The sequence below is a fragment of the Medicago truncatula genome, chromosome 2 (assembly GCF_003473485.1).
Source record: "Medicago truncatula cultivar Jemalong A17 chromosome 2, MtrunA17r5.0-ANR, whole genome shotgun sequence".
NCBI lineage: Eukaryota > Viridiplantae > Streptophyta > Magnoliopsida > Fabales > Fabaceae > Medicago > Medicago truncatula.
In genome coordinates this window covers 8,063,170-8,091,109 of record NC_053043.1, presented here as the reverse complement: position 1 = coordinate 8,091,109, position 27,940 = coordinate 8,063,170, and the positions used below count along the sequence as shown (strand labels likewise).

Sequence of the window (27,940 nt, the reverse complement as noted above, 5' to 3'; positions counted from 1 at the left end):
AAATAAAAATTATTTTTTATATGATACCATATCAATTTTTTTTAAGGATTACCCTTCTAAGAAACTGCTAATATTCCGTTCACTAACCCATTTGGGGTTGGTTGGTTTGCGATGTTGGAGTGTGTTTCTCTCAAGGTTTCAAGTTCGATTTCCTTTTATGCCAATTTCGATGGGTAAATCCATACAGAATTTTGTTGTGACTTAGAACGGGGCCGTCGCAAGTGGATGGTGAGATTGGTCCTCTCAAATTAGTCGGTCCTTGGATTGGATATCGATTTTAAAAAAAAATCTCTTCACTACGTTTAGACTTTAGACAGATTGCACATGGTGTTCAACCACCAAGGGGACACATATATAGTGCTGTACAGTACCTAACACAGCCAGCTTAGAGAATCATATATGTTGCTGTTACCCTTTTTTTCTTCTTCTTATAAACAACGTATGTATTTCATTTTTATTTATGTGCAAGCATAAGCAAAGTTGAGTCATTAAAATTAATCTTCCTTATGGGATACTTAACTATGGAATTAGAATAATGCGAATAATGCATGGTTGTTTATTCTATTTGTTCGATCACAACATTCTTACGATTTACAAAATACACTTACGTAAGTTGTAAATTCTCGATGATGACGAGGCTTTGATGTTGAACTCTTACCCTTAATTAATCCAAAGTAATCCACAGATTTTACCAAAACAATTATCCACTAACTGTAACAATCAATGCGTCATATTTATGCAGTTGTTTCTTACTTGAACTATGAACTAATCTTCAAAGTTATCCATACATGATTTCACCCAAACAATCATCCATTTGCTAGCTATAACAATCAATGCGTCATATTCTTGCATTTTTTTTCTTACTTGACTACTTTTGTGTTATCTTCATTTCAAAACATTAGTTTCATTAAAGAAGAAGTTTAGTATTGATTTTATGGTTTATTTTAGACACACTAACAAGATATTAATCATTTAAATAATAAATAAATTTGATCCTTTCATAAAATTAATTATTTAAGTGAACATAATTAGTTGATTTATTTTGTATATTGAATAATTGATTTCAATAACGTTAACAAATATTGATTTCTGAAGTTGTTCATTTAAGAGGTAGTCCGACCCTCATAAAAAAAAAATCAGATGTTCAGTTGTCAACTCAAGGATTAGTTTGATAGCGAATTCAGATGACATTTTTTTAGAAGCCAATGTTACTATGTTAATTTGTTAGTAATTTGTCTTCCACCAAACCAACCTTATATCCTTACGAGCTCAAATGACCTAAGTTATACGTGAAGAAATCTTAAGACACAAGATTTTTTTATGAAAAAAGAAGAGTTGGATCCCCTACTACCAAGGATGTTTTCACGTCAAAATAACTTTCATTTGCATTACAATACAAAATTTAACATGTTAATTTATGAATGTAACAGTGTAAAAGGTGTGGTAGAGGGCAACTAACAAAACATCAATGTATATAGTCTAAGACTCTAGATGGATAAAAGATTACGTAAAGTAATTTTTTTAATTATGAAAAGAGCCAAGTCACACAAGATTACGCAAAGTAAATATACCAAGCCCACACGTGAAGGTAAATAAATGGAATTAGCAAGCAAAATATATATCCCTCGATCAAGTCCAAGATTCCAATGCCAAAATCATGTTCACACTCACTTGTACTTGCCATTTCCAAAGATGCTATTCCATCTCACATTTCACACACTAACAAATAATGGAAAAGGGATCAATTCAAGCACCATGTTTATCATGGGTCCTACACGTCATACATGTAATAACCCAATAAATTAAGATACTATAGATTAATTTGGTCAATGAAATTAAGCCAACCCTTATCTTACACATATACAATTATACTAGTGACCAGATCTAGCTGCCACATGGGTTACTATTTAATGCAATTGTTAAATTCAATATTCCAAAAGTCAATTTTCTCTATTAGTATATCCTAATCACATTGCATCACCCTTATAAATATCAAAAACTTCCCACCCCTATAATTCTCTCACGTCATTCCATTTGTACAAACACTTCAACATTAACATATGTATCTTCATCTTCTTACACACATAGAATTTTTTGATATTGTTCCTACTTTTTTGTTTGTCCCTCCTGATGACTGATTCTGCAGCTATTAGGTTTCTTCGACGATTATAGTTTTTTTTTTTTTGCTTCGTTGGTTTGTTCAAAAAAATTAGCTAGTGCGTAAATTGGCTAGACCATTGTTGGAGAAAATCCGCGCACACCAAAAGACAAATATATATGGGAAATTGTTGCACATCATCTTCGATGGAGTGGGCCGGAGAAGATTGGGGATCACTGACATCAAACCATAAGAGTAGGATGAATTCAAGCAAAGTTTTTGATGAAGTTCATGGTTTGAGTTTGGGGAACATAGAGAAAGAGAAGCTTTTAGGTGCACTAAGAGCTTCTTCTGATGCTAATGGTAAGGTGAAAATAAAGATATCAAAGAAAGAACTTGCGGTATTGTTGGGAGAATCAGAGAAACAGGGTGTTGGAAGCACAAAACATGCTTCTGCTGAACATGTTTTGGTTGGTTTGCTAAATGCTAGAGATCATGTCAACCATGATGTCCATCATAGGCTATGGAAGCCTGTTTTACAAAGTATTCCTGAGCTTAATTAATTAGGTTCAAAATTGGTGGTGGTGGGGTGTGTATAGTAGAAGTTGGTTGAGAAAAGTTTAGGAAGTTTGTACTTGTACAAAATCAGAACTAAGCTATACTCAACAATTATTTTATTTATTTTTTTCCCATGTTTTCAGCTTGTATTGTTTTTTTTTTGTAAGATATATATAGAGGTTGAGAATGTGTTATTTCTATATTTTTATGATTGTATATAGGTTAAAATTTAGGTTAAGTTACCAACAATATTTTGTCAAAGTGGTAAGGGGTGTAAATCTTTTAAGCATGTGGTAATAGGTTTGAACTCTGCCACCTTCGTATGGAGAAAATTCGATAGGGAGCAGACAAGACACATTGTGTGCTTCATAGGTTCTCTTACTTAGATTAATTATCGCTAAAACTTTGTATTTATAACTTGTCAATTGTTTTGAACAGCTAAATGAATTTATTAATGAGGAACGTATGTCCGAGCAATAAATAAAATATTGAAGGATAAAGAAAAGCAGGGAACAAATTGAATGCAACGAAAAAAATAGTCTAATAACTAAGAGGATCACTTAAAGCATCCCGTGTTCGTAAAATTTGTGCCTCCTGTTGAGTGATGCTCTGCAAATCAGCTTCAGAGGAAGCCAATTGATGCTTAAGATACTTCCACACGTTGTGTCAAGATGTGTTTTGAGTCCAACAATTTTTGCAATGCATCTTGAGAGACTTGCGAACCATGAAACAAAGCACGCTTTTCGATATCATCCAACCATTCCTTATCAAAAGGAAAACTGTGTACATCTTGTAATAACTCGATAAATTCAGAGAGGCTTGAACCTAACACATCCAACACACTATGAGTTTGAAGGAATTTCAATAGCTCGGCTAGACAGTTGTAGGCATAACCAACCCTTGTATCGGCTACTCAATGAAGTGTGCCTTAGAAGAAATGAAGGATGCTTAACAAGGAAATCAGTCAACAGAGACAATTTCTCAATAGCTAAATGATTCTTGGAAACTAGATTCTCAAGCTCCCTTGTGACAATGCAAGAAGAACTTAAATCTTCATCTCTTTGAGAAGGTTCCCCTGAGAGTACATGAAATAATGTTTATGCATATTTGAGCACTAGAAAATTAATTTTAAAAAAATGATGCAATAAAATACCTTGAGTAGACTTTGAAGGACACTGAGATTCAATAGAAGAGGGTCTTGATTTGGAAACTAATATTTCATCTTCCTTGGGAAACTGTTGCTCAATATTTGATCTTACTTTCATGACATCGTCATCATTTAGAGAAACTGAGAAAAGGTGGGAAAGAAGAAGGTTAACTTCAAAATGAAAAGGGCGATGAGATAACTTAAGAAAAGAAAACCGATCCAAAGATTCTTCACCTCGATCGTCATTAGTGTTACTAGTTTCCTGCCAGATTTCAACATCAACATCTTGAGTGGTTAGAGGCTTTGTTATGGCGATTGAAGTAGAAGCTATAGCTCTTTGGTTGTCACCTTCTTCAACACTTATTTCGCTAACCTGTCAATATTGTGGTATAATTCAATTCCGGTACTGACAAAGTGTAAAAAAGAATACAAGAAATATGTATATATTTGGAGAGGAATATCCAAGTGATTTTCACATGGCCTTCAAATTACTTTTGAATTTGTTGGTAATATTGTTGCTACTGATGGCATCTCTTGTTGAGGAACAATTTCAACAAATTCATGCTCTGTCTCTAGTGTTTGTTCCATTTCTTTCTGCATCAAAAATAAAATGTTTGTTTCAAATACATTGTATTGGTGATTGTATTCATATGTGGTTAACTTGAATAAATAGAATAGTATTGACCCGTGAAGAAGTAAACTCGTGTCCGGATGCTTGAACTTCGGTGATTTCTGAACTTGGATATTCATTACTAGTATCAAAGGCCTTTGGACTCATCATGTAATTGCTTGAATAGCTTCGTCACATTCTGGAAGAATTCATAATCTATAGCGATTAATAACATCAATATACAGAATCTCATAATAATAATAATAATATCAAAACGTTCACTTTCAACGGTAAATCATCATTTTCAAGTTCAAAGATGTGCAATAATATGTAATTATTTACAGCCAACGTGTAATAGTTTTTAAAAATATTGTATAGAGTGTGTACCGTAGCCAAACTTGCTAGCATATAAACCATTAATATCAAATATGAAGTCTGCTGTTGATGCTGAAGCCAGGGATAGTTTTGGTAGATTTTCAAATATTACAACTTTCAGATTTGGAATCTCCACTTTGTGATCATCACCTTCACTTACAAATATTTCCTCTAGCTCATATGCTTCTCTTATGATCAGATAATTTAGCTCAGGAAGCTCTTTACATATGGAGATTGGAAAGACATGGTTCAACTTGATGCACTTTACTACAACAAGAGTTCCTAGCTTTGGAAAGCATGTTTTTGAGGATTTTTTATCCTCCAAATCATCTAATTCAATAATATTCTTTAACTCTTTGCATTCTTTGATTCTCATCTTAAGTAAGTGAGGTAGACATCTTATTATAGAAGTGGAGAAAACAATTTTCAATTTCTTGCGTATCGCATGATTGTTAATTCTGTAAGGTTTTGGAGGGAAACCGAATTTTTGGGACCCACATTCAGACGCTAAAATGTTCCACATTCCTCCTCAATTCCTGCAATAAATAAATGGGAAATAAACACATGCATATGATAAGAATAACCAAGTACAATAGAGATGGTAAAAGGTTGTTGAGATATTTGATATACTAGATCCAGGTAGTTTTAAGGTTTTAACTAATTGCATATGATTATGAAAGTTGTTAGTCCTTAACGATTGTATGATTTTAGGCTAATATCACTAGTCTGGCATATGCACAAAGTGTTGTCGAAAGTTGTAGCAACCAGATTGAAGTTGATTGTCGATCGTTAAAGGGAGGCAAATATTGGATGAAAATATTATTGAGTGGGAGTACTTGGATGTGGTCATGTCCAAAATGAATTTCGTAGTCTTATGGAGAAGATGGACTATGATGTATGTTACTTCGGCATCAATTTCGGTATTAGTAAATGGTAATCTAACCGATGAATTTAAATTGAGATGAGGTTGCAGCAAGACGATCATTTCTTATTGTTTTTGTTTTTTATCGGTGTTTTGAAGGTATGAATGTTATGTTGAATGTTTCAGTTGAGGCTGAGCTGTCTATCGAGCACAAGGTTGACTCTTCATTGAAGTTGCATATTTCTTGTTTGCATTTTGTTGACGACACTATGATTATGGGAGAGAAAACTTGGGATAATACTAAGGCCATGCAATCTAATTTTATATTTTTTTGTTCAATTTTCCAATGTATTATGATTAAATATTGGGTATAACAAAGAAAATATGGATTTTAAATTGACTATTTTCAAACATAATGTGCATCTGATGACAAAAAAAACTTATCCTTCTTTCACAAGTTTGTTAAGGTTAAAAAACACATGAATGTATATAGGTAAACCTAATTGTACATAGAACCCTTTAAGCAACAAAAATGTACTAGTAGTAGTCATTCTTTCAACAAAAACAAACAACAATATATTAATGGGAAGTGATAAACAAGGTTTGTATAAAATATATTTCACCATACTTAAAATAGGTTAATATTAACCAAAAAAAATACTCCTACCTCTTCTCTTGAATTAAATGCATGAGTGTGATAAATAAACCAAACTGGTAGGAGTAACACCTCTATTGAACTTCCAAAATAAAAACATATCCAAAAAACTGACCATAGTAATAAATGTCTCCATCTAACCAACTGCCAAATGAGTTAGCGCCAACAACACAAAACACAAACCTTTTCAACACGCACAAACATGTCTTTTTTTTATAGTATTGCTGTCTCTCACACGCGTGACTCGTGTGAAACTAGCTTGTATTGTCAAAAAAGTAGTGAAAGAATGTGAAGTGCATTTGATGAGTGTAAATGTGGTAGTTACGCTCATTGTTAATGCTCGATCAGTGGGACCCTCTCTCTCTACATACAGCTATTACTGCAATAGTCCCCACTCACTCACTTTTGAACCTTCTTCAAAAGTGATCTGATGATACTATTATGCTAGTTTTTCTTCTTCAAATGCATACATTTACCTTTTCATTCTTTCTTTGAATGCTTTACCTTTTCTACTACTGAATTTGAGGGTATAAAGAAGCTGAAAATGTTGTTTCTGTTCATTCTTCTTCTTTGTAAGTTCTCTTTGCTACTTGGATTGTTAAAAATGGCATTTTTTTTATTGATCTGTGTGTGTGATTGTTATGGAATGCTGTGTTGGTTGATTTTGGTGGGAATTCAAGTGGGTTTGATGATTTCTGAAGTTGGGTTTTTTTGTTTTGGGGAGTAATGTTGATGTTTTGAAAATTGAGCATGATTGTTTTTGGTTGTTTAAAGTTCATTGCTTTGTTGACTATTAATGATGGAATTTTGTTTAATTCTATGTTTTATGAACACTGCTTAAGGGCATTGTTCTCTGTTTTTTGGTTTTTCTAATGCTAATTTGTACTAATGTTTATTATAATGGGGTAGGATGGCTACTGTTAGGGTTTTGAAAATGTTGTACTTTTTTTTATTTCAAGAGATGATATTGTGGGGGGAATAAATTTAGGGTCATTCTTGAATTTTGGTTTCAATTTAGCTGTTGGTGCTAATTAAGCGCAAAATTATACATACAAGGTCTGTTTGGATTGACTTATTTGAGGTTATCTATTGACATAAGCACTTGTGCGATTATTTGGGAGAACTTATGAAAACAGCTTATGATATGTTCATAATTTGTTTTCTGCGTATTTTCATAAGTTCTCCAAGATAGCTTATGAAAACAGTTTACAGCTTATATGAAAATAATTTAACTTTGTTTTATCCTTTGTATAGAAATAGCTGATACATAAGCGTGTATCATGATAAACACTTATGCTTTAAGCTGAACAATAAGTTGTTAATCCAGACAGGGACTTATTGTACAATAGATGTTTGTGTAGTTATTTTTTGTCTTTGATCATATTGACTAGGGAGCTTCTATGATCTAGCGGTTGTTGCATTGTCAAATTATAATGGTATAGCTGAGTCCATAAAATTGGAGATTCGGTTTTACAATGTTCGACACCCACTCATATCCCACAACTTTAAAATGCTAGAGCTCATGAAGCATAATTGTATATTGAAGTTTACTTTAGTCATTCTTAGAACTTGTTTTCTTTTTTCGTATTTTGGCACAGGTGCTCGTGAATCCCATAGTAGTAGAGTCGAGCATGCTGAAGGTCCCGTTCAACTGGATAACCATGTGGGCTCCATGTTCCCCAAGATCGCGCCACTTGGTGCTCCACAAGGACCGCAACCCTTTCTTCCTCTTCTTGCGCCGTCACCAATGACTCCATTCACCAATATCTCTATCCCAAAGTTATCAGGTCATTTCCTAAATAATTTCTCAGGTCATTTTGGATTTTCAACGGCTATCTCTGTTTCTCACTGTCTCAGTTGATGTATCTTTCAGGACTCTGCAGTTTGAACTTCACTAATGCTAAAAGTTTGCTAAGTGTGACAGCAATTGATTGCTGGGGATTTTTTGCACCTTTTGTGGCTAATATAATGTGCTGTCCCCAATTGGAAGCCACTGTCACAGTTCTCATCGGTCAATCCAGCAAACATACCAATGCACTTGCCTTAAATGGGACTGTTGCTAAACATTGCCTTTCAGACGTGGAGCAGATTTTGATGGGGCAGGGTGCAAGTGGTGATCTGAGGCAAATATGTTCAATTAGTTCTTCGAATCTCACAGAGGCATCTTGCCCGGTAAAACATGTGAATGAATTTAATGACATGGTGGATACTTCTAAGCTGCTTCTTGCTTGTGCGGACATTGATCCAGTGAAAGAATGCTGCTACCAAGTTTGTCACAATGCTATATTAGAAGCAGCTACAGCAATTGCATCAAAAGGTTCTCATGTTTTGGACTTAGATGCATCACATGATCTGCCTGAGCATTCAATTCGGGTTAATGATTGTAGAAATATAGTACTCCGGTGGATAGCTAGTAAGCTTGACCCGTCTCATGGCAAGAAAGTTCTCAGAGGACTGTCTAATTGCAATATGAATAAAGGTTTGTTTGAGTAAAATCTTTTATTTTTTCATTCGAATGATGCTAATCCTTCTGGCTCCTTAATGACCTTTTTTTTGGCTTAAATCTTCTCTTTTTGCCAGTTTGTCCACTTGTTTTGCCTGACGCGAAGCAAGTTGCCAAGAGTTGCGGCAGTGGGATAAGTAACAGAACAGCGTGCTGTAATGCGATGGAGAGCTATGTGTCTCACTTGCAGAAGCAGAGCTTCATCACAAACTTGCAAGCTTTGGATTGTGCAGAAACTTTGGCAATGAAATTAAAAAAGTCAAATGTCGCTGATGATGTTTATAGTCTTTGTCACATAAGCCTTAAGGATTTTTCCCTACAAGGTTTGGTTTATTTCTCTCTTCCCATCAGTATGCAACACAATAACACTTATTAATATTTCATGTCTGATGTTAATGTTTCATTTTTTCACCCTGCTTGTTTAACTTGGTGTGGTGATCAACATTGTGGATGCTTCAGTTGCAACTCAAGGTAACTACATATTGCTGTATACTATGTCAATATATACCATTTGCATGTAGTATGTACCACCTTTTTTGTTTGGGAGAGTGTTGGACCGAGGTCAGAGAGAAAAGGGAAGGGGAAGGGTTTTAAGTATATGATTGTTTTCAGTTGTGGAAAAAAGAGACCCCCAACCAGTCCCTGGAAAATATGCGGAAGGACACATTTACAAATTGTGTGGTTCCTGAAATGTGTATGTTTAGTCTTTTGTGAAGAAGGTTCCATGACATTTAAGTTATCTGCATGTATGGCACGTTAACTTGCTTACACGGCACCCACTTGGCCCGTATTATTTTCTCACATGGTTGGAAACTCATGTTGCCTACCTTTCTTAGACTGCACTTAGCATTACCAGACTTCTTTTTGTTGAAAACTATTTTAATCTCTCTTTTATAGGTAATCCTAAGAGCCGTTATCCCATTCAAGCACTCATATTTATAAACTGTTACCATTTCATAGATTTCATTATTAGTAAACCATTTACTGTCATTTGTTTGTCCAAATAAGAATAATCCATCACTCAATTCTTCAGTAACATTGAAAATGTGTTTTCTTCTGCCTCTATTTAATATCTAACTTGATTAAACATGATAGTCCTTAAACCCATAAAAATATCCCACCTTCAGGCGGTTAAATTGATCACTTTTATACATCTGAGTCTACCTTTTTCGGACCATATCTGAATCATCAGAAACACCGATCTCATCAAACTTTAACTTGATGTTATTGTGCAACTTCTTCCCCCAAAAACTCATGAGAATCAGAGACAAAATTGTTACCATTAATAGCAACCCTTGTATGAGAGTATGCTACTCCTCTGGCACAACCAAGTTATTCTCAGAAGATTTTTGTAACAGAAGCAAAATGACCCTTGTTGCTAGAATATTTGGACAACAACATCATGCACTTAGCAACCTCTTCTTGTTCGTATTCGAACATTGGCACGAGTAAAGAAGCACTATCGAAGTAAGGAACAACAATAAGATGAGGGGTGATTGTAGGGTCGGGATCTGGATCATCATTCTCATGGATCTTCTTGGATTAAGTTAGTGCCAACTAAGCAAGTTACTTGTAACGTGCAGATCTGGAAGTGTCATGGAGCCCGCTGGACAGAAGGACTAAATGTCTCTAAGTCATACTCTTCAAAAACCGCATAATGTTTATTTCCCCCTTGAAGGATTAAATATTTTGCCAAAGGGACTGCTTCGGAGATTTTTTTTTTTTTAAATATTTACTTTTGAAATGCATTTTTATTTATTTCAACATGCTTCAAATAAGTCATTGAGTTACTATTTAATGTGATCTTTCATTTAATGTAGTGCTATGAATTGACTTGCTACGTTATCTTCCCTAAACAGAGTATGGTTGTCTATTGCCTAGCTTGCCTTCAGATGCTATCTTTGACAGTACTTCTGGTGTTACCTTCCTTTGTGATCTAAATGACAATATTCCAGCTCCCTGGCCTTCTACATCTCAACTAGCTTCTAAATCATGCAATAAATGTATGTGTATACCCTCCTGAAGTGGCAAACTACTTTTTTTTTTTTTTTTAGGTTTTTTTTCTGGTTCGCAACTTCAATTTTTCATTTATATGTGAAATATTTTATATCTTTAAATTTCTTGACAACTCTACCTTATTGGAACTGCAGCTGTCAACATCCCCGCTCTTCCTGCAGCAGCATCTGGTCAAAGTTGTAAGAGAACCTTTTGAATTTATGCTGTTTATTCAGTAATCAATGAATTCTTGAACGCTGTTTGAAATATTAACATATGCTTGACATAGCCATTAGGAGTTTAAAATGGTCTCTTGATCAGCTCAGTTCTAGGAGGTTCTTAGGAGAGAGTAAGTAAAATCTAGTCAATGATTGTTTCAGTTAGTGATCGAATTTGGGGATTTCCGATCAATTCAAATGGGATTTGATGTTGTCAGCCGTCACTGTAATTAATGATTTTAGTCGTTGGAAATCGAATGGTTGAGAATACGAGTTTTTGATTTTCCAAAGTCACGAATGTGAACCATCTAGTCTCTATCGAACACCTTAGATCGGCTTTTTTAGAAGTAAACAAAATATTGACCAATTGTGTGGTGACCGAGATAAGTAATGACTGCAATAGATATGGTTGTTTATGTGTAGATACTTCCTCTGGTTGCATATATAAGAAAAAGTTTGGTGTTTTCTTTGGTCCTAATTATAGGAAGTCGTAAATTTGAAGTATTAATTGCTGAAATTACTTTTCTTTACATTTTTACTAGAAATGCATTTGTTCCTCATACAACTTGGTATTGAAATATTTAACATTAGAGTTAAATTTTGAAGAAACTTGCAAAATTGCATTAAATGAACCTCATTAGTCTTGATGATTTTATTTTTCATTTTATGCAGGTCTCTACAGTCGTCACGTGCTCATATTCCTTCTTGTCAATTTATTCTTTCTCGCCATGGCACTCGTGTAATTTATGAGAGCATCCTTGTTAGTTAGATGCAGCTTTCCTAGTCCTTCAACGATAAGGGCTTTTGGATGGGTGTTGATGTCAAAGATTAATTATATTCAAATGTAGCCGGTTTTATGACAAAGAGATCTCAAATTGGAGGTGAACCCCACTATGTTTCTGATCTTATTGATTAATGATTATTGTGTGCTTTGTGTAATAATTTTTTTGTATATAAGAAATTTAGAAAGCATAGGTTATACAATAACCTGTCAAGATTGAGATGTATACCTGAATTGATGTTGAAGGTGGTTTTGTAATTAGTGGTTAGTTTTGTTCTGTATTGTTTAATGAATTTACTTTTGGATATACAAATGTTAGTGGTTAGTAATTTGTTAGACGTAGGAGGAAATGTTAGTAGCAGAGATCAAACCTTGGATTTCCTACAAGTAATTTCTTTGGTGTCCCAACCATCGAGCTACTCTTTCGGGAGTTGAGAGTGAGTAAATCCGTGATCCTTAAAAATTACAAGCAGGGAGCAATGAAGTGTATGAAAGAATGTAGTGGTATCTTTTCTACTCAGGGAGTTACGGTCTCCATATTTGAGTAACATAAACATGCAGACAGATTCATTGAAATCACACGCAATAATTGCTAACTTTAGCGGAGAACGGATTAAACTCAAATCTTAGAGGTGAAGTGGCTATGGAGTTTCTGTGCAGATGTGCAGGGACTTTGCCGCAAACATTCCGGTGGGAAGTTTTTTTTTCAAGTTTGTCGCCAGTTTTGATGATGTCTCTGTTGGAAATACCAGGAGATGAGAGCTGTTGTGCCGTGTCAAAAATTATTGTCCCGAAAGCAAAACCAGGGAGAGCCTCCGGTACAACCTGATATCATGTGTGCTCTTCGAAGTTTACACAGCTTCACGTCTAAACTCATGTACTCGAGACCTGACCACATTGGAGTGTTACAAATAAGGCATAGAAAACTAGAATAACCAAAATAGAATAAAATGATTTTTACCAGAAATTATATACCAACCCCTGTTTGCTGTGATTATGCATGTCTTAATAATTTCTGATTACCTCAAGTTTTTGTGTGCTAGCAATCTTAATGGTAAATAGTAAATTATTATCCCAACCGTCTCGTTGTGGTTGTAGATGGCAGAGGTACAATGAGAGCAACCATAGTGCGATATATTATAACGAGAAATGCTAGTACTACTCACTTTCTCATTGGATGAAATTAATGTAGATTTCACACTTTAGAATTGGATCCCGTCTAAAGTGATGTGATCCACATTGATTTCACCTTATGAGAGAGCAATGTTAGAGATAGTGTTGAAAAGAGAGTATTGGCATCACTCTTCCTATTATAATATAGTTACTTGTATCTCTTGTATTGGTGTATGCATTACCGTGAGTAGGAGTCCCACAATAAATAGAAAAATGAATGTTAAAAAACTTATAAATTAGGGACCAAGAGTTTGAGTGAAGATGTAATGTCTAATTCAATTTATGTGATTGATCTTAGCTTAATGTGATACTCTGGAGCTCCTCTCATGACCCAATATCTCGAAACTATGGAGGAGTAAATGTGGTATATGAGGGGAAAAGAGAATAGCATAAAAGAATAACAGACTCCCATAAAAACCAAAATTAAGAAACGCATTGAAATAAAATCGGTCACACAAAAGGAACAATTAATTGATCTATTAGTACAATAATCCTCCCTAGTTTTTAGACATCCATTAATTAGTCTGTCGAGGTGAACCAGCTACTAGTACAGCAAGTACCTAACAGTCAAAAGGAACAAAAACAAAAACCAAGTTCTAACAGTCAAGACGTACGAACTTACTCAACCACTCGATGCTAATTGTGATGTTTAAAAAAGTTGTTTGTAATATAATCACATGGAACTCAACTTTAGTCAATTATATTGTAGGTGTGTTAACTTAGACCATCTTTTTGGGTGGTACCTAGAGAAAATATACTACAAAGATTAAAAAAAATTAAAGTACACGACAAAGAGAATAAAAATTACTACTATAGTTAAGCTATTCTAAAACTACTCTGTTCATTCATTTTCTTGGTAATGATCACAATCACTAAATTCTTATTTATAACATCCACATGTTTAAACAAAGAGAAATGATAAGGATTTCACTAACAAAATTTATGTATAAAAAATTGTGTCCAATTTACAATATTTTTTAAAGGTTGAACATTAATTTTCCTCAATAAACAAATTAATCACATACTCATTCTAATAGATTTATATAGATTCTTCTAAAAGAATAACAACATCAGCTAATGGAACTTGTAGTCCTTAAATCACTTGAGCCTAAATATATGAATCTCATGTTAGGTCATAACAATTTGTTTGATTGTTTTGGGGAGTCCTAGGAAGTAAACGAGCTAATACTTCATGATCATAAGAGAGTAACATATCACATATTCACCTTAAATTTTAATGTTGTAATTTAACCATTTATACTTGAAACTCTATAACTTTCCCGTCAAGTGTTAGTTCCCACCTCCTATAACAAGATCCAACGAAAAATCCATATCCTCCTTCCCCCATCAAGTCAAATTAGGACTCTGATACTACTTGTTGGGGAGTCCAGGGTCGCGGGAGAAACAGCGCAATAATGCTTCAAGATCACAAGAAAGGGAAACACCATATCTCTATCCAAAACCTTAAGTTGTTAGGTATAAGAATCACCTCCAACATTTTACTTATTCATAAGTGATGCGGGACTTAACGACTCACACATTGAACCCAACAATCAACCCCTCAAATGTGAGTTCCCACTTTTTGTAATAGGACTCAGATACCACTTGTCGGGGAGTCCGGGGTCACGAGAGAAACAAAGGGTTAATGCTCCAGGACCATAAGAAAGTGAGACACCACACATCCATCCAAAATTTTAAGGCATTAGGTATATGGATAACCTCAAACATTTTACTTATTCATATGCGGCCTATGACTTAACCGTTCACACTTTAAATCCAAAAATCTACCTCTCAAATGTGAATTTCCACCTCCTATAATAGGATACAATATGGGATCCAAACTTCCGCTCCCCTCACCAAGTCGAAATCCATATTTAAATTAAGATCTCTTGCTCATTACAAAGCATATAAAAGACTCATGACTTCACCCATAAACGATATGAGACTAAAACACTCATACTTAAAACTCAACGATATAACTATATATGGGTTGTTGACTAATCCAAATTGCCTGCTATAAAAAAGCACATGTCGACATGTGGTAAATGATTTCAACCTTTAATCTAAGATCGAAGGGCTTATTTATACCATACACAATAAATTTTTAACAATCTCATTCGACGTTGTTATTAATAAGATAAGATTGTTGACAAAATAAATGCATCAAATTGAAATCCATTACTGATAGCTGGGTCGTCCTTTCCTTAGAAAAAAATAATAATAATGGTCGTTCCAACCGGCAACCACAGTCCAAAAAGCATAAAAGAATATAATTTTTGAGGAATGCACTCTATCTTGAACACTCTTTCTAGCACTCATTATTTTATTGAATGAAAACAAACAATATAGAACCTACACTCTAAAAATGGAAACCACATAAAGTGGTGAGACATATGTTGATTTCATCCAACAAAAAAGTGAGTGTTAGAAAGAGTGTTCAAAAGAGAGTGTTGCATTCCTCATAATTTTTTTGGTGGAAAACAAAGAAGAACACATTTTGTTATTGAAATTGATTTTTCTTTTTTATTAAAGTTGATAGTACCTTTTTTTTTTTTTTTAAGAAAAAGTTGATAGTACCTAATACCAATAAAATGATCTACATTCCCTAAAAAGAAAAATGATCTACATTCCCTAAAAAGAAAAATGATCAACATAAGGCTCTCACGCTTAAACCAAAAAAAAAAATTTGTTTTAAATATCACTCACTCTTAAGTTGATTTTATTTTTTGTTTTGGTACACGCTCTTAAGTTGATTTTACTCCCTAACAAAAATTTGAATCTTGATTGTGATTTATCTAATTTCTTTTATTTGATGTAATCTTATTTAAGACATGTCGGACATTGTATATAAATGATTTATAGGTGTGTTTGTATTTCAAAGGCATCTAAACAATCATTATATATAAATTAACCCATGAAAAAATGTCTAATAGGGTACTAGTAAGGTTATAGTTTATCATTGTCTGAATAATGTTCGTTGTTCCATCCTAGTGTCTAACTGCCAAATTTCATATTTAAATTTAGATAGGGATGTTCTGTTTAAATCTACATTGTTAATTTATATATAGTTTTTTTTTTTTTGAAAGAGAGTATATATATATATAGTTCTTTTAAAAAAAAAAATGTATAGTTCTATTTATAGAGATAAAAGTAATATATTTAATCGAGTAAAGATCCTCATCCTCTTCATTTATAACTTTTTTCATTTGTTGCAATTTGGAGAGAGATAAACAAAAAAAAAAATAAGTGGTGGGTTACTAAGTGGATCCCACCATCATTCTTTTTTTTTTGTCTACCTCTCTCCAAATCACAACAAATAAAAAAAAGTTATAAATGAAGAGGATCTTAACCCACTCGAATAAAAAAAGATCAGATCAAAGAGAAAGTAGTAAAGTAAAAGACTAAACAACATGTTTATTAGATCGCCATTACAAGTAAGCTTCATTGAATCCCAATTAATGGTTTTAGCATTCAAAGGACCAGCCACCATTTTTTTTTTTTTAAGGAAAGATATTTTCCTCTTTTATAGACTAAACTCATCCCTATTTATAAGAGTTATTTACAAGGAAAGAAAATGGTCTCTGAATAAAAACTTTATTTTATATTTTTTCAACTATATACTTTTAGCTATTATTTCCAAAAATACATTTCCCTTGTATTTAATATATTTTTTGACAGATATTTCTAATTAGTATTATTAATTCTGTATTTGAAAGATTGATAATATATGTGTACATCTTATATTTCTAAACAATATTACATTATATTATTGAATTTTTTTGAAGGACATAAAATGTAAGAACACACATTAATTACATTATCAAATTTTTTCGAACATGGACATAAAAAAAGTGTTTTTTTTTTTGTGGTGGTCGGATTTCGAACCTCAGATCTATATATTATGTATTGTCCTTATCAACTGAGCTAAGTTCACGGGAATAAAAAAAATAGTGTTTATTTAAAGGGACAGAGGGAATACATTTATTTTTAAATAAAATTCATTTGATAAATTATTCTGAAGGAAAAGCAAATGTAAAAAATCAAGATGCGGTAAATCAAATCAAAATTGGTTGTTATTATTATTATTTTGTATTAATTTGTTATCTTTGAAACAATTTAAGGCTCTCTTTGATTGAATAGTTTAATTTGAGTAAGAATCATCTCCATTTGACAAAATAAATGGAGTATGCAATTTGAAGGGAGATAAACAAAAAAAAAATAGATATTTGGTTGTACTATTAACTGAATCCCACCATCATTACTTATTATTTTTTTAAACCTTTTTGTGTTTTTATCTCTTCAAATTAAAGAAATAAAGAGAATCATAGACAGAGATGATCATAACTCGTTTAATTTGCAGCTTATATTATAAAAAAAAAAAAATATTATATTTTTATCGACAGATAAACACTTATCATGTTAACTATTTATGCATACACTATATTTATAACAAAAGACAAAAATATACTTTTGTCAAAAAAAAAAAAAAAGATAAAATACACTATAAAATTGAATTGTTTTTGTATATGTAAAGTTATAAGCTTTATTTATAAATACAGTTATTTAGGGGTGGAAAACTCGTATAGTTGCTCACACCTTGAAAATTAGTGAGAATTTTTTTTTGTGTAAAGCGACATAAGAAAATCATTAGGAGTCAAAAGAAGCTATATTTATTGCACTGCAACTAACATGTCATATCTCTGTTCCATCCCATTCTCTATATACTATGAGATACTCAATCATTTACATTATTCATTGTATCACTCCCTCCATCAACATATAGCATCTATTGGTTCCATTTGGACCATAAAATAATATGGAATCCAACTTTGATGAACTTCATCAACCAATATTAACTCATGATCATCCACCACCACCTGAACTGAATTCTAGTCTTGAAGAAATGTTATCAAACACTCAGTTACCTTTGTTAAAGAGACTTCTATCTGCTACATGGATTGAACTCAACCTTCTTTTTCCTCTTGCCACGCCGGCTATCCTCGTTTACTTAATCAACAACTCCATGTCTACCGTTACTCGCGCCTTTGCCGGTCATCTTGGTAATCTTCAGCTTGCTGCTGCTAATCTTGGCAATAGTGGAATTCAGCTCTTTGCTTCTGGCTTAATGGTAATGCTAGCTACCGTTACTTAATTATACTATATGCATATAGCATCCATTTTGTGTATCCAGCATTTGCATATAACTTTTGGATTTTGATTCTTTGCATATTCATCATCATACCAAAAATCAAATGACTTGTATTTTAAATTTGTATATCTTGGACTCAATTTATCAAAGTCATAATGCAGAATGTTCAAATCTCGTAATTGAGTCTAATGCATGGTTCACGTGGCTATTTGCAGAGAAGTTTGATCCATATAACTATTGGTTATAAGGAGCCACTCTTTCCTTTTTTCTTCTTTTAAATTAATGCACATTTTGTGAAACATTAATAACAACAGTGACACTTCAACCTACAATATAAGATTCATTTGTTCTCCCTAATTTATAATTCCTTCGTTACACAATGATTGACCTATTTGACAAAAAGATTATCTTTAAATTCAATATATTTCAATTTACATCTACTCTCTCCGTCTTAATTCTATGCAAAAAAAAAAAAAAAGTTAGTTTTCAGATTCATTGAATAACTAATATAGACTAAATACATCAGTTAAAAACATGAAATGTTGTTTATAATCGATATTAGGTGAAGTATTGTATTAGTAAATAAATCAATATATACTCGATAAGAATATATTTTAGGGAAAATTACAATGACCTCCCTGAGGTCTCTCTAAATGACACTTAGACCCCCTCTATTTTTAAACCAGACATTTACCTCCCTTAATTGTTCAAACAATGGACAGTCACTTCCCTTCAAAGTTAACGTCCCAAATAGTAATTAACGGAGTTAAGCAAATAAAGAAAGGAAATGCAGGGTTATCTTCTTCCTCAAGGTTTACTTGCTCCTAGTATGGTAGGTTGCTTTACTGACGATCTCCATCAAGTTTTTACAAAAATCTATCCTTTTTTTTATAGGACAAAAATCTATCTATATTAATTATTTATTTGTGGACGAGTAACTTCTTAAAACCAAGTTTCTGAGCAGTGAATAAGAAGAACTGGAAAATTAAGTTGGTGGTGAAACTAATTGGGAATAACATTAGAACGACGGAGAAGTGAATTGCTCCAAAAAAAACCAGTTACTGCAGTTTTTATTTTCAATTTATAATGATCGGTTTTCCCCAATGTGACGGACAAATTTCATTTTCATAAACAATGGCGAGTGAATTAATAACGTTAACAGTGCACTTGGGGGTCGTTGTGATTGCCATGGTTTGTTGTTCTCCCTTTTTCATTTGATTTTACGGTTTGTTTGTGGTGATTTTTTCTTTGGCCCAGTAATTGAGGAAGAACACTTGCTGGTTGTGAAGCAACGTACCAACAAGATATTGGTAGAAGAAAAGAATGTTCACTTTCATTTTATGGTGGTTAAAGGCTTTTCGAATAAATTGGAAGGAAATTGGTTCAAAATAATTCCGATCTGGAAGCAAATAAGGGAGGCTTATGTATTTTTGTAAAATAGAGGGGGTATTTGTGACATAAGAGCATACCTCAAGGGAGGTTATTGTATTTTTCCCTATATTTTATGCGACAGAGAATATTTATTAAGATACCTAAAGTGACTTGGAGGAATTAAATGAGAGGAGACACATAGTTAACCAGTAATTGACGCATATTAAAAGATGAAGTAGTTAAGACTAAGGTCATGTACTAACAAGCACTTGACATTTCTTTAGGAACAAAATAAAGAAATTTTGTATTAAAAAAACCTTTTTATAATTCCTAAAGAGTTGACTACACAATTGCCAATACATTATTACTATATTTAATTCTTTAACGTCGTAAGGTATGGATTCATACATTTCATCATTTCATAATCAATCAGTTTATATCACAACTTCATCGAAACATCTTTAAATAATATTCACCTTAATTGATTGCAGTTGGGCATGGGAAGTGCAGTGGAGACATTATGTGGACAAGCATATGGTGCAAACAAATATGAAATGCTAGGAATATACATGCAAAGAGCAACAATAGTATTGACCATAACAGCAATTCCCTTAACCATAGTCTACATTTTCTGCAAACCAATCTTACTCTTAATAGGTGAATCAGAGCCATTGGCATCTTCTGCAGCCACATACGTGTACGGTTTGATCCCACAGATCTTCGCTTACGCGGTGAACTTCCCCATACAAAAATTTCTCCAAGCGCAAAGCATAGTTCGGCCTAGCACTTACATCTCGGTAGCAACACTTGTGTTACATGTGTTGCTTAGTTGGGTTGCGGTTTTCAAGTTGGGCTTGGGCCTAATTGGGTCATCATTGGTTTTGAGTTTTTGTTGGTGGGTTATTGTGGTGGCCCAGTTTGTGTACATAGTTAAATCAAGAAAGTGTGAACGTACTTGGAATGGGTTTAGTGTTGAGGCTTTTTACAAACTTTGGGATTTTGTGAAATTATCAAGTGCTTCTGCGGTTATGCTTTGCTTGGAGATTTGGTACTTTCAGGTGCTTGTGCTTATTACTGGTTTGCTTGATAATCCTGAGCTTGCTCTTGATTCTGTCGCTGTTTGGTAAGTAATAATGCATAATTTATTGGATACAATAGCAACAAATAAGAGGAAAAACAACGGGGTATGACTAGAAAACTTTCACTGAATGGAAGAAATTATAAAACCTCTCTTTAAATGTAAGAAGAGTACAATTACACTCTCTCTTATAAATAGGAGAATACTAACACAGACCATGAGAAACTATTTTTCCTCTCTGCATTTTTTCCTCTCACTCTCAACAAGTAAATACACTTGTTGTTGTGCTAGTTTTGATTTCAAGCATAATTTTTATATCTACATTTAATGTTCTACATAGTTGAACACGCGGAAATATAAATCATTTTACCTAAACTTATATTTAGATAAAGTTGATTTTTTAAAAAAAATATATTTTGTCATGATAGAACCAATCAGACGAACACACTAAAATAGATTTTCTCATGTCTCATGTAGCATGACAATAGCGGGGCTGCTGTTGCAAATTGGAGTAGGATTTAATGCAGCTGCAAGGTTAGTAAAATTATGCTATAATCTCTTAAGCATGAGTACTTGTAAAAAAAGGTGAAGTAACTGTGTTTGGTACGCATACGGTACATGTGATACTCTATTTTTGTTCATTATGAGGAAATATTGTGGCTTTTTAAACTTTTATTCTGATGTTTTGTTGTAAAATGGAAGAATTTGGCTCATGTTGTATTATTATATAACAAAACTTATGATTTTATTAACGTGTCAATATAGGGCATAATATGTCTTCAATTAATGGTCATACTAAACTAATTTAATTGCAGTAAATAGGAGTAAATATATATACTTGTTTGTAACAAGTTTTTGCGAGAATTGATTAATTTACAGTGTGAGAGTGAGCAACGAATTGGGATCTGGGAATCCAAAAGCAGCAGCATTTTCAGTGGTTATTGTGAATATGGTTTCATTCATTATTGCGGTGATAGAAGCAATTGTGGTCCTTGCACTTCGTCATGTTATAAGTTACGTATTCACCGAAGGTGAAACTGTTGCAAATGCAGTATCAGATTTGTGTCCATACTTGGCTGTCACTCTAATTCTTAATGGGATCCAACCAGTGCTTTCAGGTATACAAATATAAGAGTAAGAATTTTCTCAATGAAAAGAGAAAATAGTTAAATGTTATATTATTATTTTAAAAATAAAAAGATATGACAATATTCACTATAACATTTTCGTCGTATGCTAATGAAAACCAAATATTATGAAAAGTTGTGGAAAAATACTGATGAAGTAGTCACAATTGCAATCGCCAAGACGTAAAAAAATGCATTCAAGACCACACGTTCAAACCCTAAAGAAATATTGTCTCTTGATCATAATTTACTTAGTAGAAGTGTTGCATTATGTAGGGATGAAGTTTGAATCTGAATTTTTCACTTAGACTTCTTTTTTAATGATAAATGTTAGTGGTTAGTTGTTAAATTATTTTATTTTTCTTTTTTCCGAGTTTGAATTCATAAACTTCAATTTTTTTATTTTTATATCCCGTAATTCTACTTGAAAAATAACCTAAAGAAATACATCACCTACTCTTGAATTCAATATTTGTATAAGTAAAGCAATCACTTGTAAAATTTTGTTATGAAGTATTAAGTAATTATTGAATTATTAACAAAAAAAAGTTGAATTGTATAGCAAATATCAATATCTTTGTTTATGCTTATTGACCACTTGGAGGAGAAAACTACGTTGAATCTCATTGATATGTGGGGATTGACTTTGTAGGAGTGGCAGTTGGGTGCGGATGGCAAGCCATTGTGGCTTATATAAACGTAGGATGTTATTATGGGGTTGGAGTCCCAGTGGGTTGTGTTTTAGGCTTCAAATTCAACCTTGGTGTTAAGGTATGATACTAGTAGTGATTCATGTTACAACTAATCGTTCATTGCAGTTATCACTTCTGATGTATAAAAAATAGATTTTACGTATGTAAATTTTAAGAAATGTGGAGGGTGAGGAAAAAGGCTCCTTCCACTTGGGATAGTAGGAAGATATATAGACTTCAAACTAGCACAAGAAAACTTCAATCTGATCAACCAGATTTTAATTGATGAAAAATTTGGGTTTATATTTGTTGTAGGGAATATGGTCCGGCATGATTGGAGGAACAGTGTTGCAGACCCTCATTTTATTATGGATCACATTTCGCACTGATTGGATTAAAGAGGTCAGTTTTGCTTGACAAGAACATCTTTGTATTGAATGGATAGTTCAATGTCTAACTTTTTTTTCTTATAAAAAAAATATATTTACGTGATCGAACTCGAGTGACTAATAAATTCTACCAAAGGATTAATGAAATATTTTAACGTCAGAGACTATTTTGACTAATAGAGTGTTCAATCAAATACTATTTTATCATTTTGTTACAATGATAAACTATTGTGGCTACTCATTTCACATTTAGGGACTAAAAAGACTATTTTCCCTTAAAATAACCAAAGGTCGATAGAATATAATTATTAGGTTTATCATTTCTTATTAGTATTCCCTCTATAATGAAATATAAGCAAAAATGATACTCCATCCGTCCCAAATTATAAGTCGTTTTGGTCATTTCTCAAGTATTAAAAATGTAATTAATTTTATATGAAAAAAAGATATTATGAGTTTTTTTATAAAATTGTCATTAATAAATGATATGGGAAAGATAAATAAAAAAATTGAAAAAATATAGAGTGAGAAACAATTAAGGACATAATAAGAAAAATAACATTATATATTGCAAAACGACTTATAAATTGAGACGCGTGAATACTTAAAAAGTTGATGTGTGTAGACGAAATTTTGACCACATGCATTGATTTTTTAACTACCACTTTTACTTATATTTCATTAAGTGAGTACATCAAAATATATTTAAGTATGATTAGATTATAATCCACTTGAATTAGTATGATGATGTTAGCTTAGATTCTCAAAGTGTGCTCTTCTTCAAAATTTTAAGTTTGATATCAATAAATATGATCGGATTATTGTCTCAATTCTATGCACCAGTATTAAGGAGTGTTCAATTCGTGGTACCAACAAATTTCTCCTCCCCGTAACAAATTAAGAACTATCATTTGTATTTGAAAATCTTATTAGTAATTGCATGATCATTATTAACAAAACCTAGATTCAAGTTGCTAAAAACAACCTTGACAAGACCACAATATTATGAATGATATGATTCTTTTTACCCAATGCTAATAATATTGAATCAATATAATGCCTACAATATGATGAATATTGCAGGTAAATACAGCCAAGAAACGATTGGACAAGTGGGAAAACTAGAAGAAAATTCAGGTCCTGGTGCCAGGGACGAGGTGTGGGGGCAAGTGACCCACTTTTTTTTTTTCTAAAGGATTTATTTTCAAATTTTTTGTTCCTAAAGAAAAAAAACTGTTTTAATTTAATTAATATATACATGCTCTGACATTTTTTATCAAAAAAATAAAATATATGACATTGCTTTTTTTTTTGGTACAAACTGACATTGGATTTTTAGAATTAGATGGATAACTTTTTTTGTAGATCGTGTACAAATAATCAGAAAACATGCTACCGTTGATAATCGAATCTTATTTTCATTGCTAGTTTTGTTAAGGTAATTTAAGGTCAATTATTTCTTTTATTGAACAAATTTGAAGGTCAATTATTATATTCTCCGATATGATGTCAACACAAAAAAAAAAAAAAAAAAAAAAAAAATTGATGGCAAATGGAAGATAACGATATATATGTAGTCTGCTAGTACTAGTATATACTAGTGTCATTAGTCAATATGACATGATCTCAAATTGAAATCAATCAAACTCACAATGAGTATGAACTCATGCGCCAACAGTTGACTTTGGTTCAAATTCTAAGCCTGAAGGAAACGTGATAGCATGCTATTTGCTAGCTATCTGTGTTAATAATGGTTGTGGTGGGGACGAAAGGAACAATGTTGTATGTGCTAATATTGCTATGCATGAACCATGCTAGTCTGTATTTGCTTAATTGCTTTATTTTATTTTTGTTGAGTAGGAATCAAATAAATTCGCTATTTTGAAGTATACAACACTTGTATAACTCGTATCATTCATTTGTGCTAGACCTTCATTTTATTCAATCAATTAATTAGTTAGTTTATTTTGAAATTGTGGCTTCTAATCTAAGAAACACTATTTTTGAACTTGATTGCAAGTAAGTTGTTGATTATGTAGATAATGGATTTGAATATAGTTTATCATTGAAGTTTGTATAACCATTATTCAATGTTGTTTTTACTATGTGACAAGTAAATGGTAGTAAGACAACCACAAAAATCAAAATTAACAAACACTCACAATGAGAGGAATGTTGAAGTTACTTCATACGAATACACTACAAAGGATCCAAAAACCAAACTCATAAAGAGACAGGATCTTGACTTAGTTTTTGCCAAAAACGATTTCTGAAAGAAGGAAAAAAAAACCTTAATTTGCTCCACAATGGCCATTATGTCATATATCAAGAAAGAAAAAATGCACTTATTCTTCACTTCTCTTCCATATTTTATTTTGAAAGAAAGATTAATGAAGGTTTGTTAAGCTAAGTGGGGAGGGAGGGAGGGAGAGGGAGAGGGAGAATACAAGTACTTAAGGGTTAAGATCCTATTCATCCCGAAAGAAATGGAGACTTTAATATTATGAAAGAGGGGGAGTTTTTAACTCCAAGTTACCAAAATATTCTCTTCATGATCAAAGTTAAATGAATATTACTAACTGAGAAAATAACTTCCGCTAAAGGATGTATTATTTAAGAGAACCTAAATTCGATTAAGTTGTACTTATCTTCTGACTAAACTCCGATTATTATGGTTCATTTCTGCTAGTAAACCGGAGGGTTGATATCAAAAGAAAACCTTTACTATTTGAGATATTGTTAGATGTTAGAACATGAACATCTCTTTCTAGTGAGATTCAAACAATATTGATTCATTATGTTATGAAAGACCGATTCATTCCGGTATACTCAACTCCCATTGATAAGATGTCGGGAGATTTACCAGCCAGGCTGGGATTTTGCAAGATGGATGGAAGCATTGCTTTGCTTGCAGATTCTTGGACATATACTTAATACTAATAATAACATAAACTAATTATTTAATTGAGGGAGTGATGAGAAATAGTAGCTGGCTCACTACGGTAGTGTACTGGATGGTGTATTTGACTAGTTGACTCTTTTCACCAATAATTGTTCTCTTTAATGCTTGCACTAACTTTCACACACTCTCAATTCTTCTTGTTTTTTTTTTTTTTTTTTGCTTTCATAAAGTCAGCATTAGATCTTGAAAAAAGAATCCCAAGTTCCTGACAAGCTAGCATAACAGCATGCTTGTTTACCGGGTTCAGTCCTTTGAACTTTGACAGTATTTTGAACATTAATTTTTACCATTTTAATGAAAAATATTACTCCACTTATATTTGAGGTATAATCCAAATACGTTATCCATGTAAACATCTTTTATACTCAAATATAACAAATCTTGATGCAAAAATACTTATGTCACAAAAATGGAAAACATAAAACGAAGGAAGTTTTATGATTGACTAAATTATAATACACAAAATCTGATTTCGTCAATATACAATACAATAGTTATTCAAATTATAAGATCTAACTCGACTCAAAGTGTCGATATTGTTAGGCTGATCATTTTCATCTAAATTTATATTTGAGACTCAATTAGATGTAAGTTGTGTTTGTCACTTCGTCTACCAACAAAAGTCAGCAACAAAAATTATCACCGGTTATTTCTTTGAAAATTAGACATGTTATATTGCACATTCAATTTCCATAAAATTATATATTAATATATAATATTATATTGCTCAAAAACATTTCCTCTCGTGAGTGCAAACAAGACAAGCAGTCATTGATGTGTGTTTGTTTGACTGAGCATTTGACAAACATGATTTTCCATGAAGTTGGTTTCTAAAAAAAAGTGAAATGTAAAATTGAGTAAGTCTAATAATTAAATTTGAAGTTGACTAGTTTTATTATTGAATAATTGTACTCCAAAAGTAATTATAAAATAAAAATTAGTGAAAAAAACGTAAGTCTTTTGCTTTTGTGAAAAAAAAAAATTCTTCATTTCAGGAAAAATAAAAATGTTTATCTTAACTTGCTAATTCAAAAAAGTGAGTCATAATTGTTTGCGATGGAGAGAAGATGAAATGTTGGCTAGAAATAATGTTTTCAAGAAGAAATGAAAACAATTCTTTTAACAATTTTATTGTTTACATACAGAGCGTTGTTATTTAGTGCGAGAGACAACTTAACGAATGTACTGCGAATAGATGGCCACCGTTAGAGTTTCCTTTGGCGGAATACAAGAGGCGATTGATAAAAATAAGTGATTTGCTACGGTACAATTGAATAGTCATGATACCATCGTGACCAACTTTTTTGCTATAATTAGCATTTTGTTTACATAAAATATAGACAGTTGTTCACTTTAAGGATCTTTTATCTTCTTGTTAGCAAGTAAGTAAACACAAATTTTAAAAAATAAAAGTAAAAAATGTTTTCACAAAGTAAACATCCATGTATACTTCCCACATAAATCACGTCACTTTTTTAAATTAAAAGAGGCAAGAATGACCCTCTCAATTCATGTACTTCTTCTGCCACATAGTCAAGAATCTAACAGAACAAAAAAGGTAGAGGGAGATAGAAAAATAAAATGCAAAAACAATTTTATATTGATCTTGATGAAGCAGAATTTATGATTTCACTCTTTTCTAACCTAAAGAAAACATATGACATACTCCATATGAAGAAAACATAATTAACATGGTATTACACAAAAAAACACCATAGAGTTTCCATGTAATTTGTATCAATATTTGATCATAAGAGAAGGAATGGTTAAAAGGGTTTGTTTTTCTCTCCCAAACAAACGCTTCCATGTTTTCAATTGACTCACAACATGTCCATGAATGCCAACTCTTGCTGCAGACACACTTGATATAATTTTCTTTCTAAGCCTCCTTAACCTCTTTCCAATCTTCACCTTCAACTTAGATATTTTGATTCTAAGACAAGATGATTTTCTACGAGAATTTGCTTGTTCCAACACCTTGTAGATCAAGAATTGTGCTCTTCTATGGATTAATTCTTCAGGATCTTCTTTATCCATCTTTGAGTATGAGTATGGTTTCCTAGAAAGAGCCATATTTTTCTTCAATGTGTTTTTCTTCCTCTAAAAAAAATAAATTTGTTGATGAAAACTTGCACTAAGAAATTAAGAAAGAGGAAGAGGTAGATGTGGATTTAGATTTGGCTTATGGTGACTACTA

At 32.5% G+C, this 27,940-nt stretch overlaps 5 protein-coding genes across 6 annotated transcripts; 3 read left to right on the top strand and 2 right to left on the bottom strand.

The window, feature by feature from the left end:
- The first annotated feature begins 1,983 nt into the window (after positions 1 to 1,983).
- On the top strand, positions 1,984 to 2,945 carry LOC25486143 (uncharacterized). Its single transcript, XM_013607354.3, has one exon. It carries the CDS (start codon positions 2,278 to 2,280, stop codon positions 2,659 to 2,661), a length of 384 nt encoding a protein of 127 aa, XP_013462808.1. The 5' UTR covers positions 1,984 to 2,277; the 3' UTR covers positions 2,662 to 2,945.
- A 93-nt stretch (positions 2,946 to 3,038) lies between these two features.
- On the bottom strand, positions 3,039 to 5,033 carry LOC120578136 (uncharacterized). Its single transcript, XM_039830329.1, has 6 exons — positions 4,801 to 5,033; positions 4,489 to 4,612; positions 4,296 to 4,397; positions 4,038 to 4,176; positions 3,810 to 3,944; positions 3,039 to 3,731 (listed from the first exon to the last, which is right to left on the bottom strand). The coding sequence occupies exons 2-6, from the start codon at positions 4,582 to 4,584 to the stop codon at positions 3,499 to 3,501; spliced, it is 705 nt and encodes a 234-aa protein (XP_039686263.1). The 5' UTR covers positions 4,585 to 4,612; positions 4,801 to 5,033; the 3' UTR covers positions 3,039 to 3,498.
- Positions 5,034 to 6,614: 1,581 nt separating this feature from the next.
- Positions 6,615 to 12,115, top strand: LOC25486141 (uncharacterized GPI-anchored protein At1g61900). Of its 2 annotated transcripts, XM_024777561.2 has the most exons (8): positions 6,621 to 6,877; positions 7,904 to 8,092; positions 8,179 to 8,784; positions 8,886 to 9,131; positions 9,268 to 9,279; positions 10,668 to 10,811; positions 10,959 to 11,003; positions 11,694 to 12,115. In XM_024777561.2, exons 1-8 carry the CDS (start codon positions 6,850 to 6,852, stop codon positions 11,762 to 11,764), a joined length of 1,341 nt encoding a protein of 446 aa, XP_024633329.1. In that variant the 5' UTR covers positions 6,621 to 6,849; the 3' UTR covers positions 11,765 to 12,115. The 2 variants fall into 2 exon arrangements, with proteins under 2 accessions (XP_024633330.1, XP_024633329.1); XM_024777562.2 differs by lacking the exons at positions 10,959 to 11,003; positions 11,694 to 12,115 and having other exon boundaries at positions 6,615 to 6,877; positions 10,629 to 10,765.
- A 5,527-nt stretch (positions 12,116 to 17,642) lies between these two features.
- On the top strand, positions 17,643 to 23,980 carry LOC25486140 (protein DETOXIFICATION 40). Its single transcript, XM_013607351.3, has 7 exons — positions 17,643 to 18,103; positions 19,987 to 20,618; positions 21,051 to 21,107; positions 21,453 to 21,691; positions 22,353 to 22,471; positions 22,708 to 22,794; positions 23,865 to 23,980. The coding sequence occupies exons 1-7, from the start codon at positions 17,792 to 17,794 to the stop codon at positions 23,904 to 23,906; spliced, it is 1,488 nt and encodes a 495-aa protein (XP_013462805.1). The 5' UTR covers positions 17,643 to 17,791; the 3' UTR covers positions 23,907 to 23,980.
- Positions 23,981 to 27,193: 3,213 nt separating this feature from the next.
- Positions 27,194 to 27,940, bottom strand: LOC25486139 (uncharacterized). Its single transcript, XM_013607350.3, has one exon. It carries the CDS (start codon positions 27,814 to 27,816, stop codon positions 27,481 to 27,483), a length of 336 nt encoding a protein of 111 aa, XP_013462804.1. The 5' UTR covers positions 27,817 to 27,940; the 3' UTR covers positions 27,194 to 27,480.

Excerpts from the sequence above, each read along its gene's own strand:
- LOC25486139 (XM_013607350.3), bottom strand. The coding sequence starts at position 27,816 with ATGGCTCTTTCTAGGAAACCATACTCATACTCAAAGATGGATAAAGAA.
- LOC25486140 (XM_013607351.3), top strand. The coding sequence starts at position 17,792 with ATGGAATCCAACTTTGATGAACTTCATCAACCAATATTAACTCATGAT. Across the intron at positions 21,692-22,352 it reads GATCCAACCAGTGCTTTCAG|GAGTGGCAGTTGGGTGCGGA; the intron begins GTATACAAATAT and ends TTGACTTTGTAG. Across the intron at positions 22,795-23,864 it reads GCACTGATTGGATTAAAGAG|GTAAATACAGCCAAGAAACG; the intron begins GTCAGTTTTGCT and ends TGAATATTGCAG.
- LOC25486141 (XM_024777561.2), top strand. The coding sequence starts at position 6,850 with ATGTTGTTTCTGTTCATTCTTCTTCTTT. Across the intron at positions 6,878-7,903 it reads TCTGTTCATTCTTCTTCTTT|GTGCTCGTGAATCCCATAGT; the intron begins GTAAGTTCTCTT and ends ATTTTGGCACAG. Across the intron at positions 11,004-11,693 it reads AGCAGCATCTGGTCAAAGTT|GTCTCTACAGTCGTCACGTG; the intron begins GTAAGAGAACCT and ends CATTTTATGCAG.
- LOC120578136 (XM_039830329.1), bottom strand. The coding sequence starts at position 4,584 with ATGATGAGTCCAAAGGCCTTTGATACTAGTAATGAATATCCAAGTTCA. Across the intron at positions 3,945-4,037 it reads TAACACTAATGACGATCGAG|TTTCTCTAAATGATGACGAT; the intron begins GTGAAGAATCTT and ends ACCTTTTCTCAG. Across the intron at positions 3,732-3,809 it reads TCCTTCAAAGTCTACTCAAG|GGGAACCTTCTCAAAGAGAT; the intron begins GTATTTTATTGC and ends ATGTACTCTCAG.
- LOC25486143 (XM_013607354.3), top strand. The coding sequence starts at position 2,278 with ATGGGAAATTGTTGCACATCATCTTCGATGGAGTGGGCCGGAGAAGAT.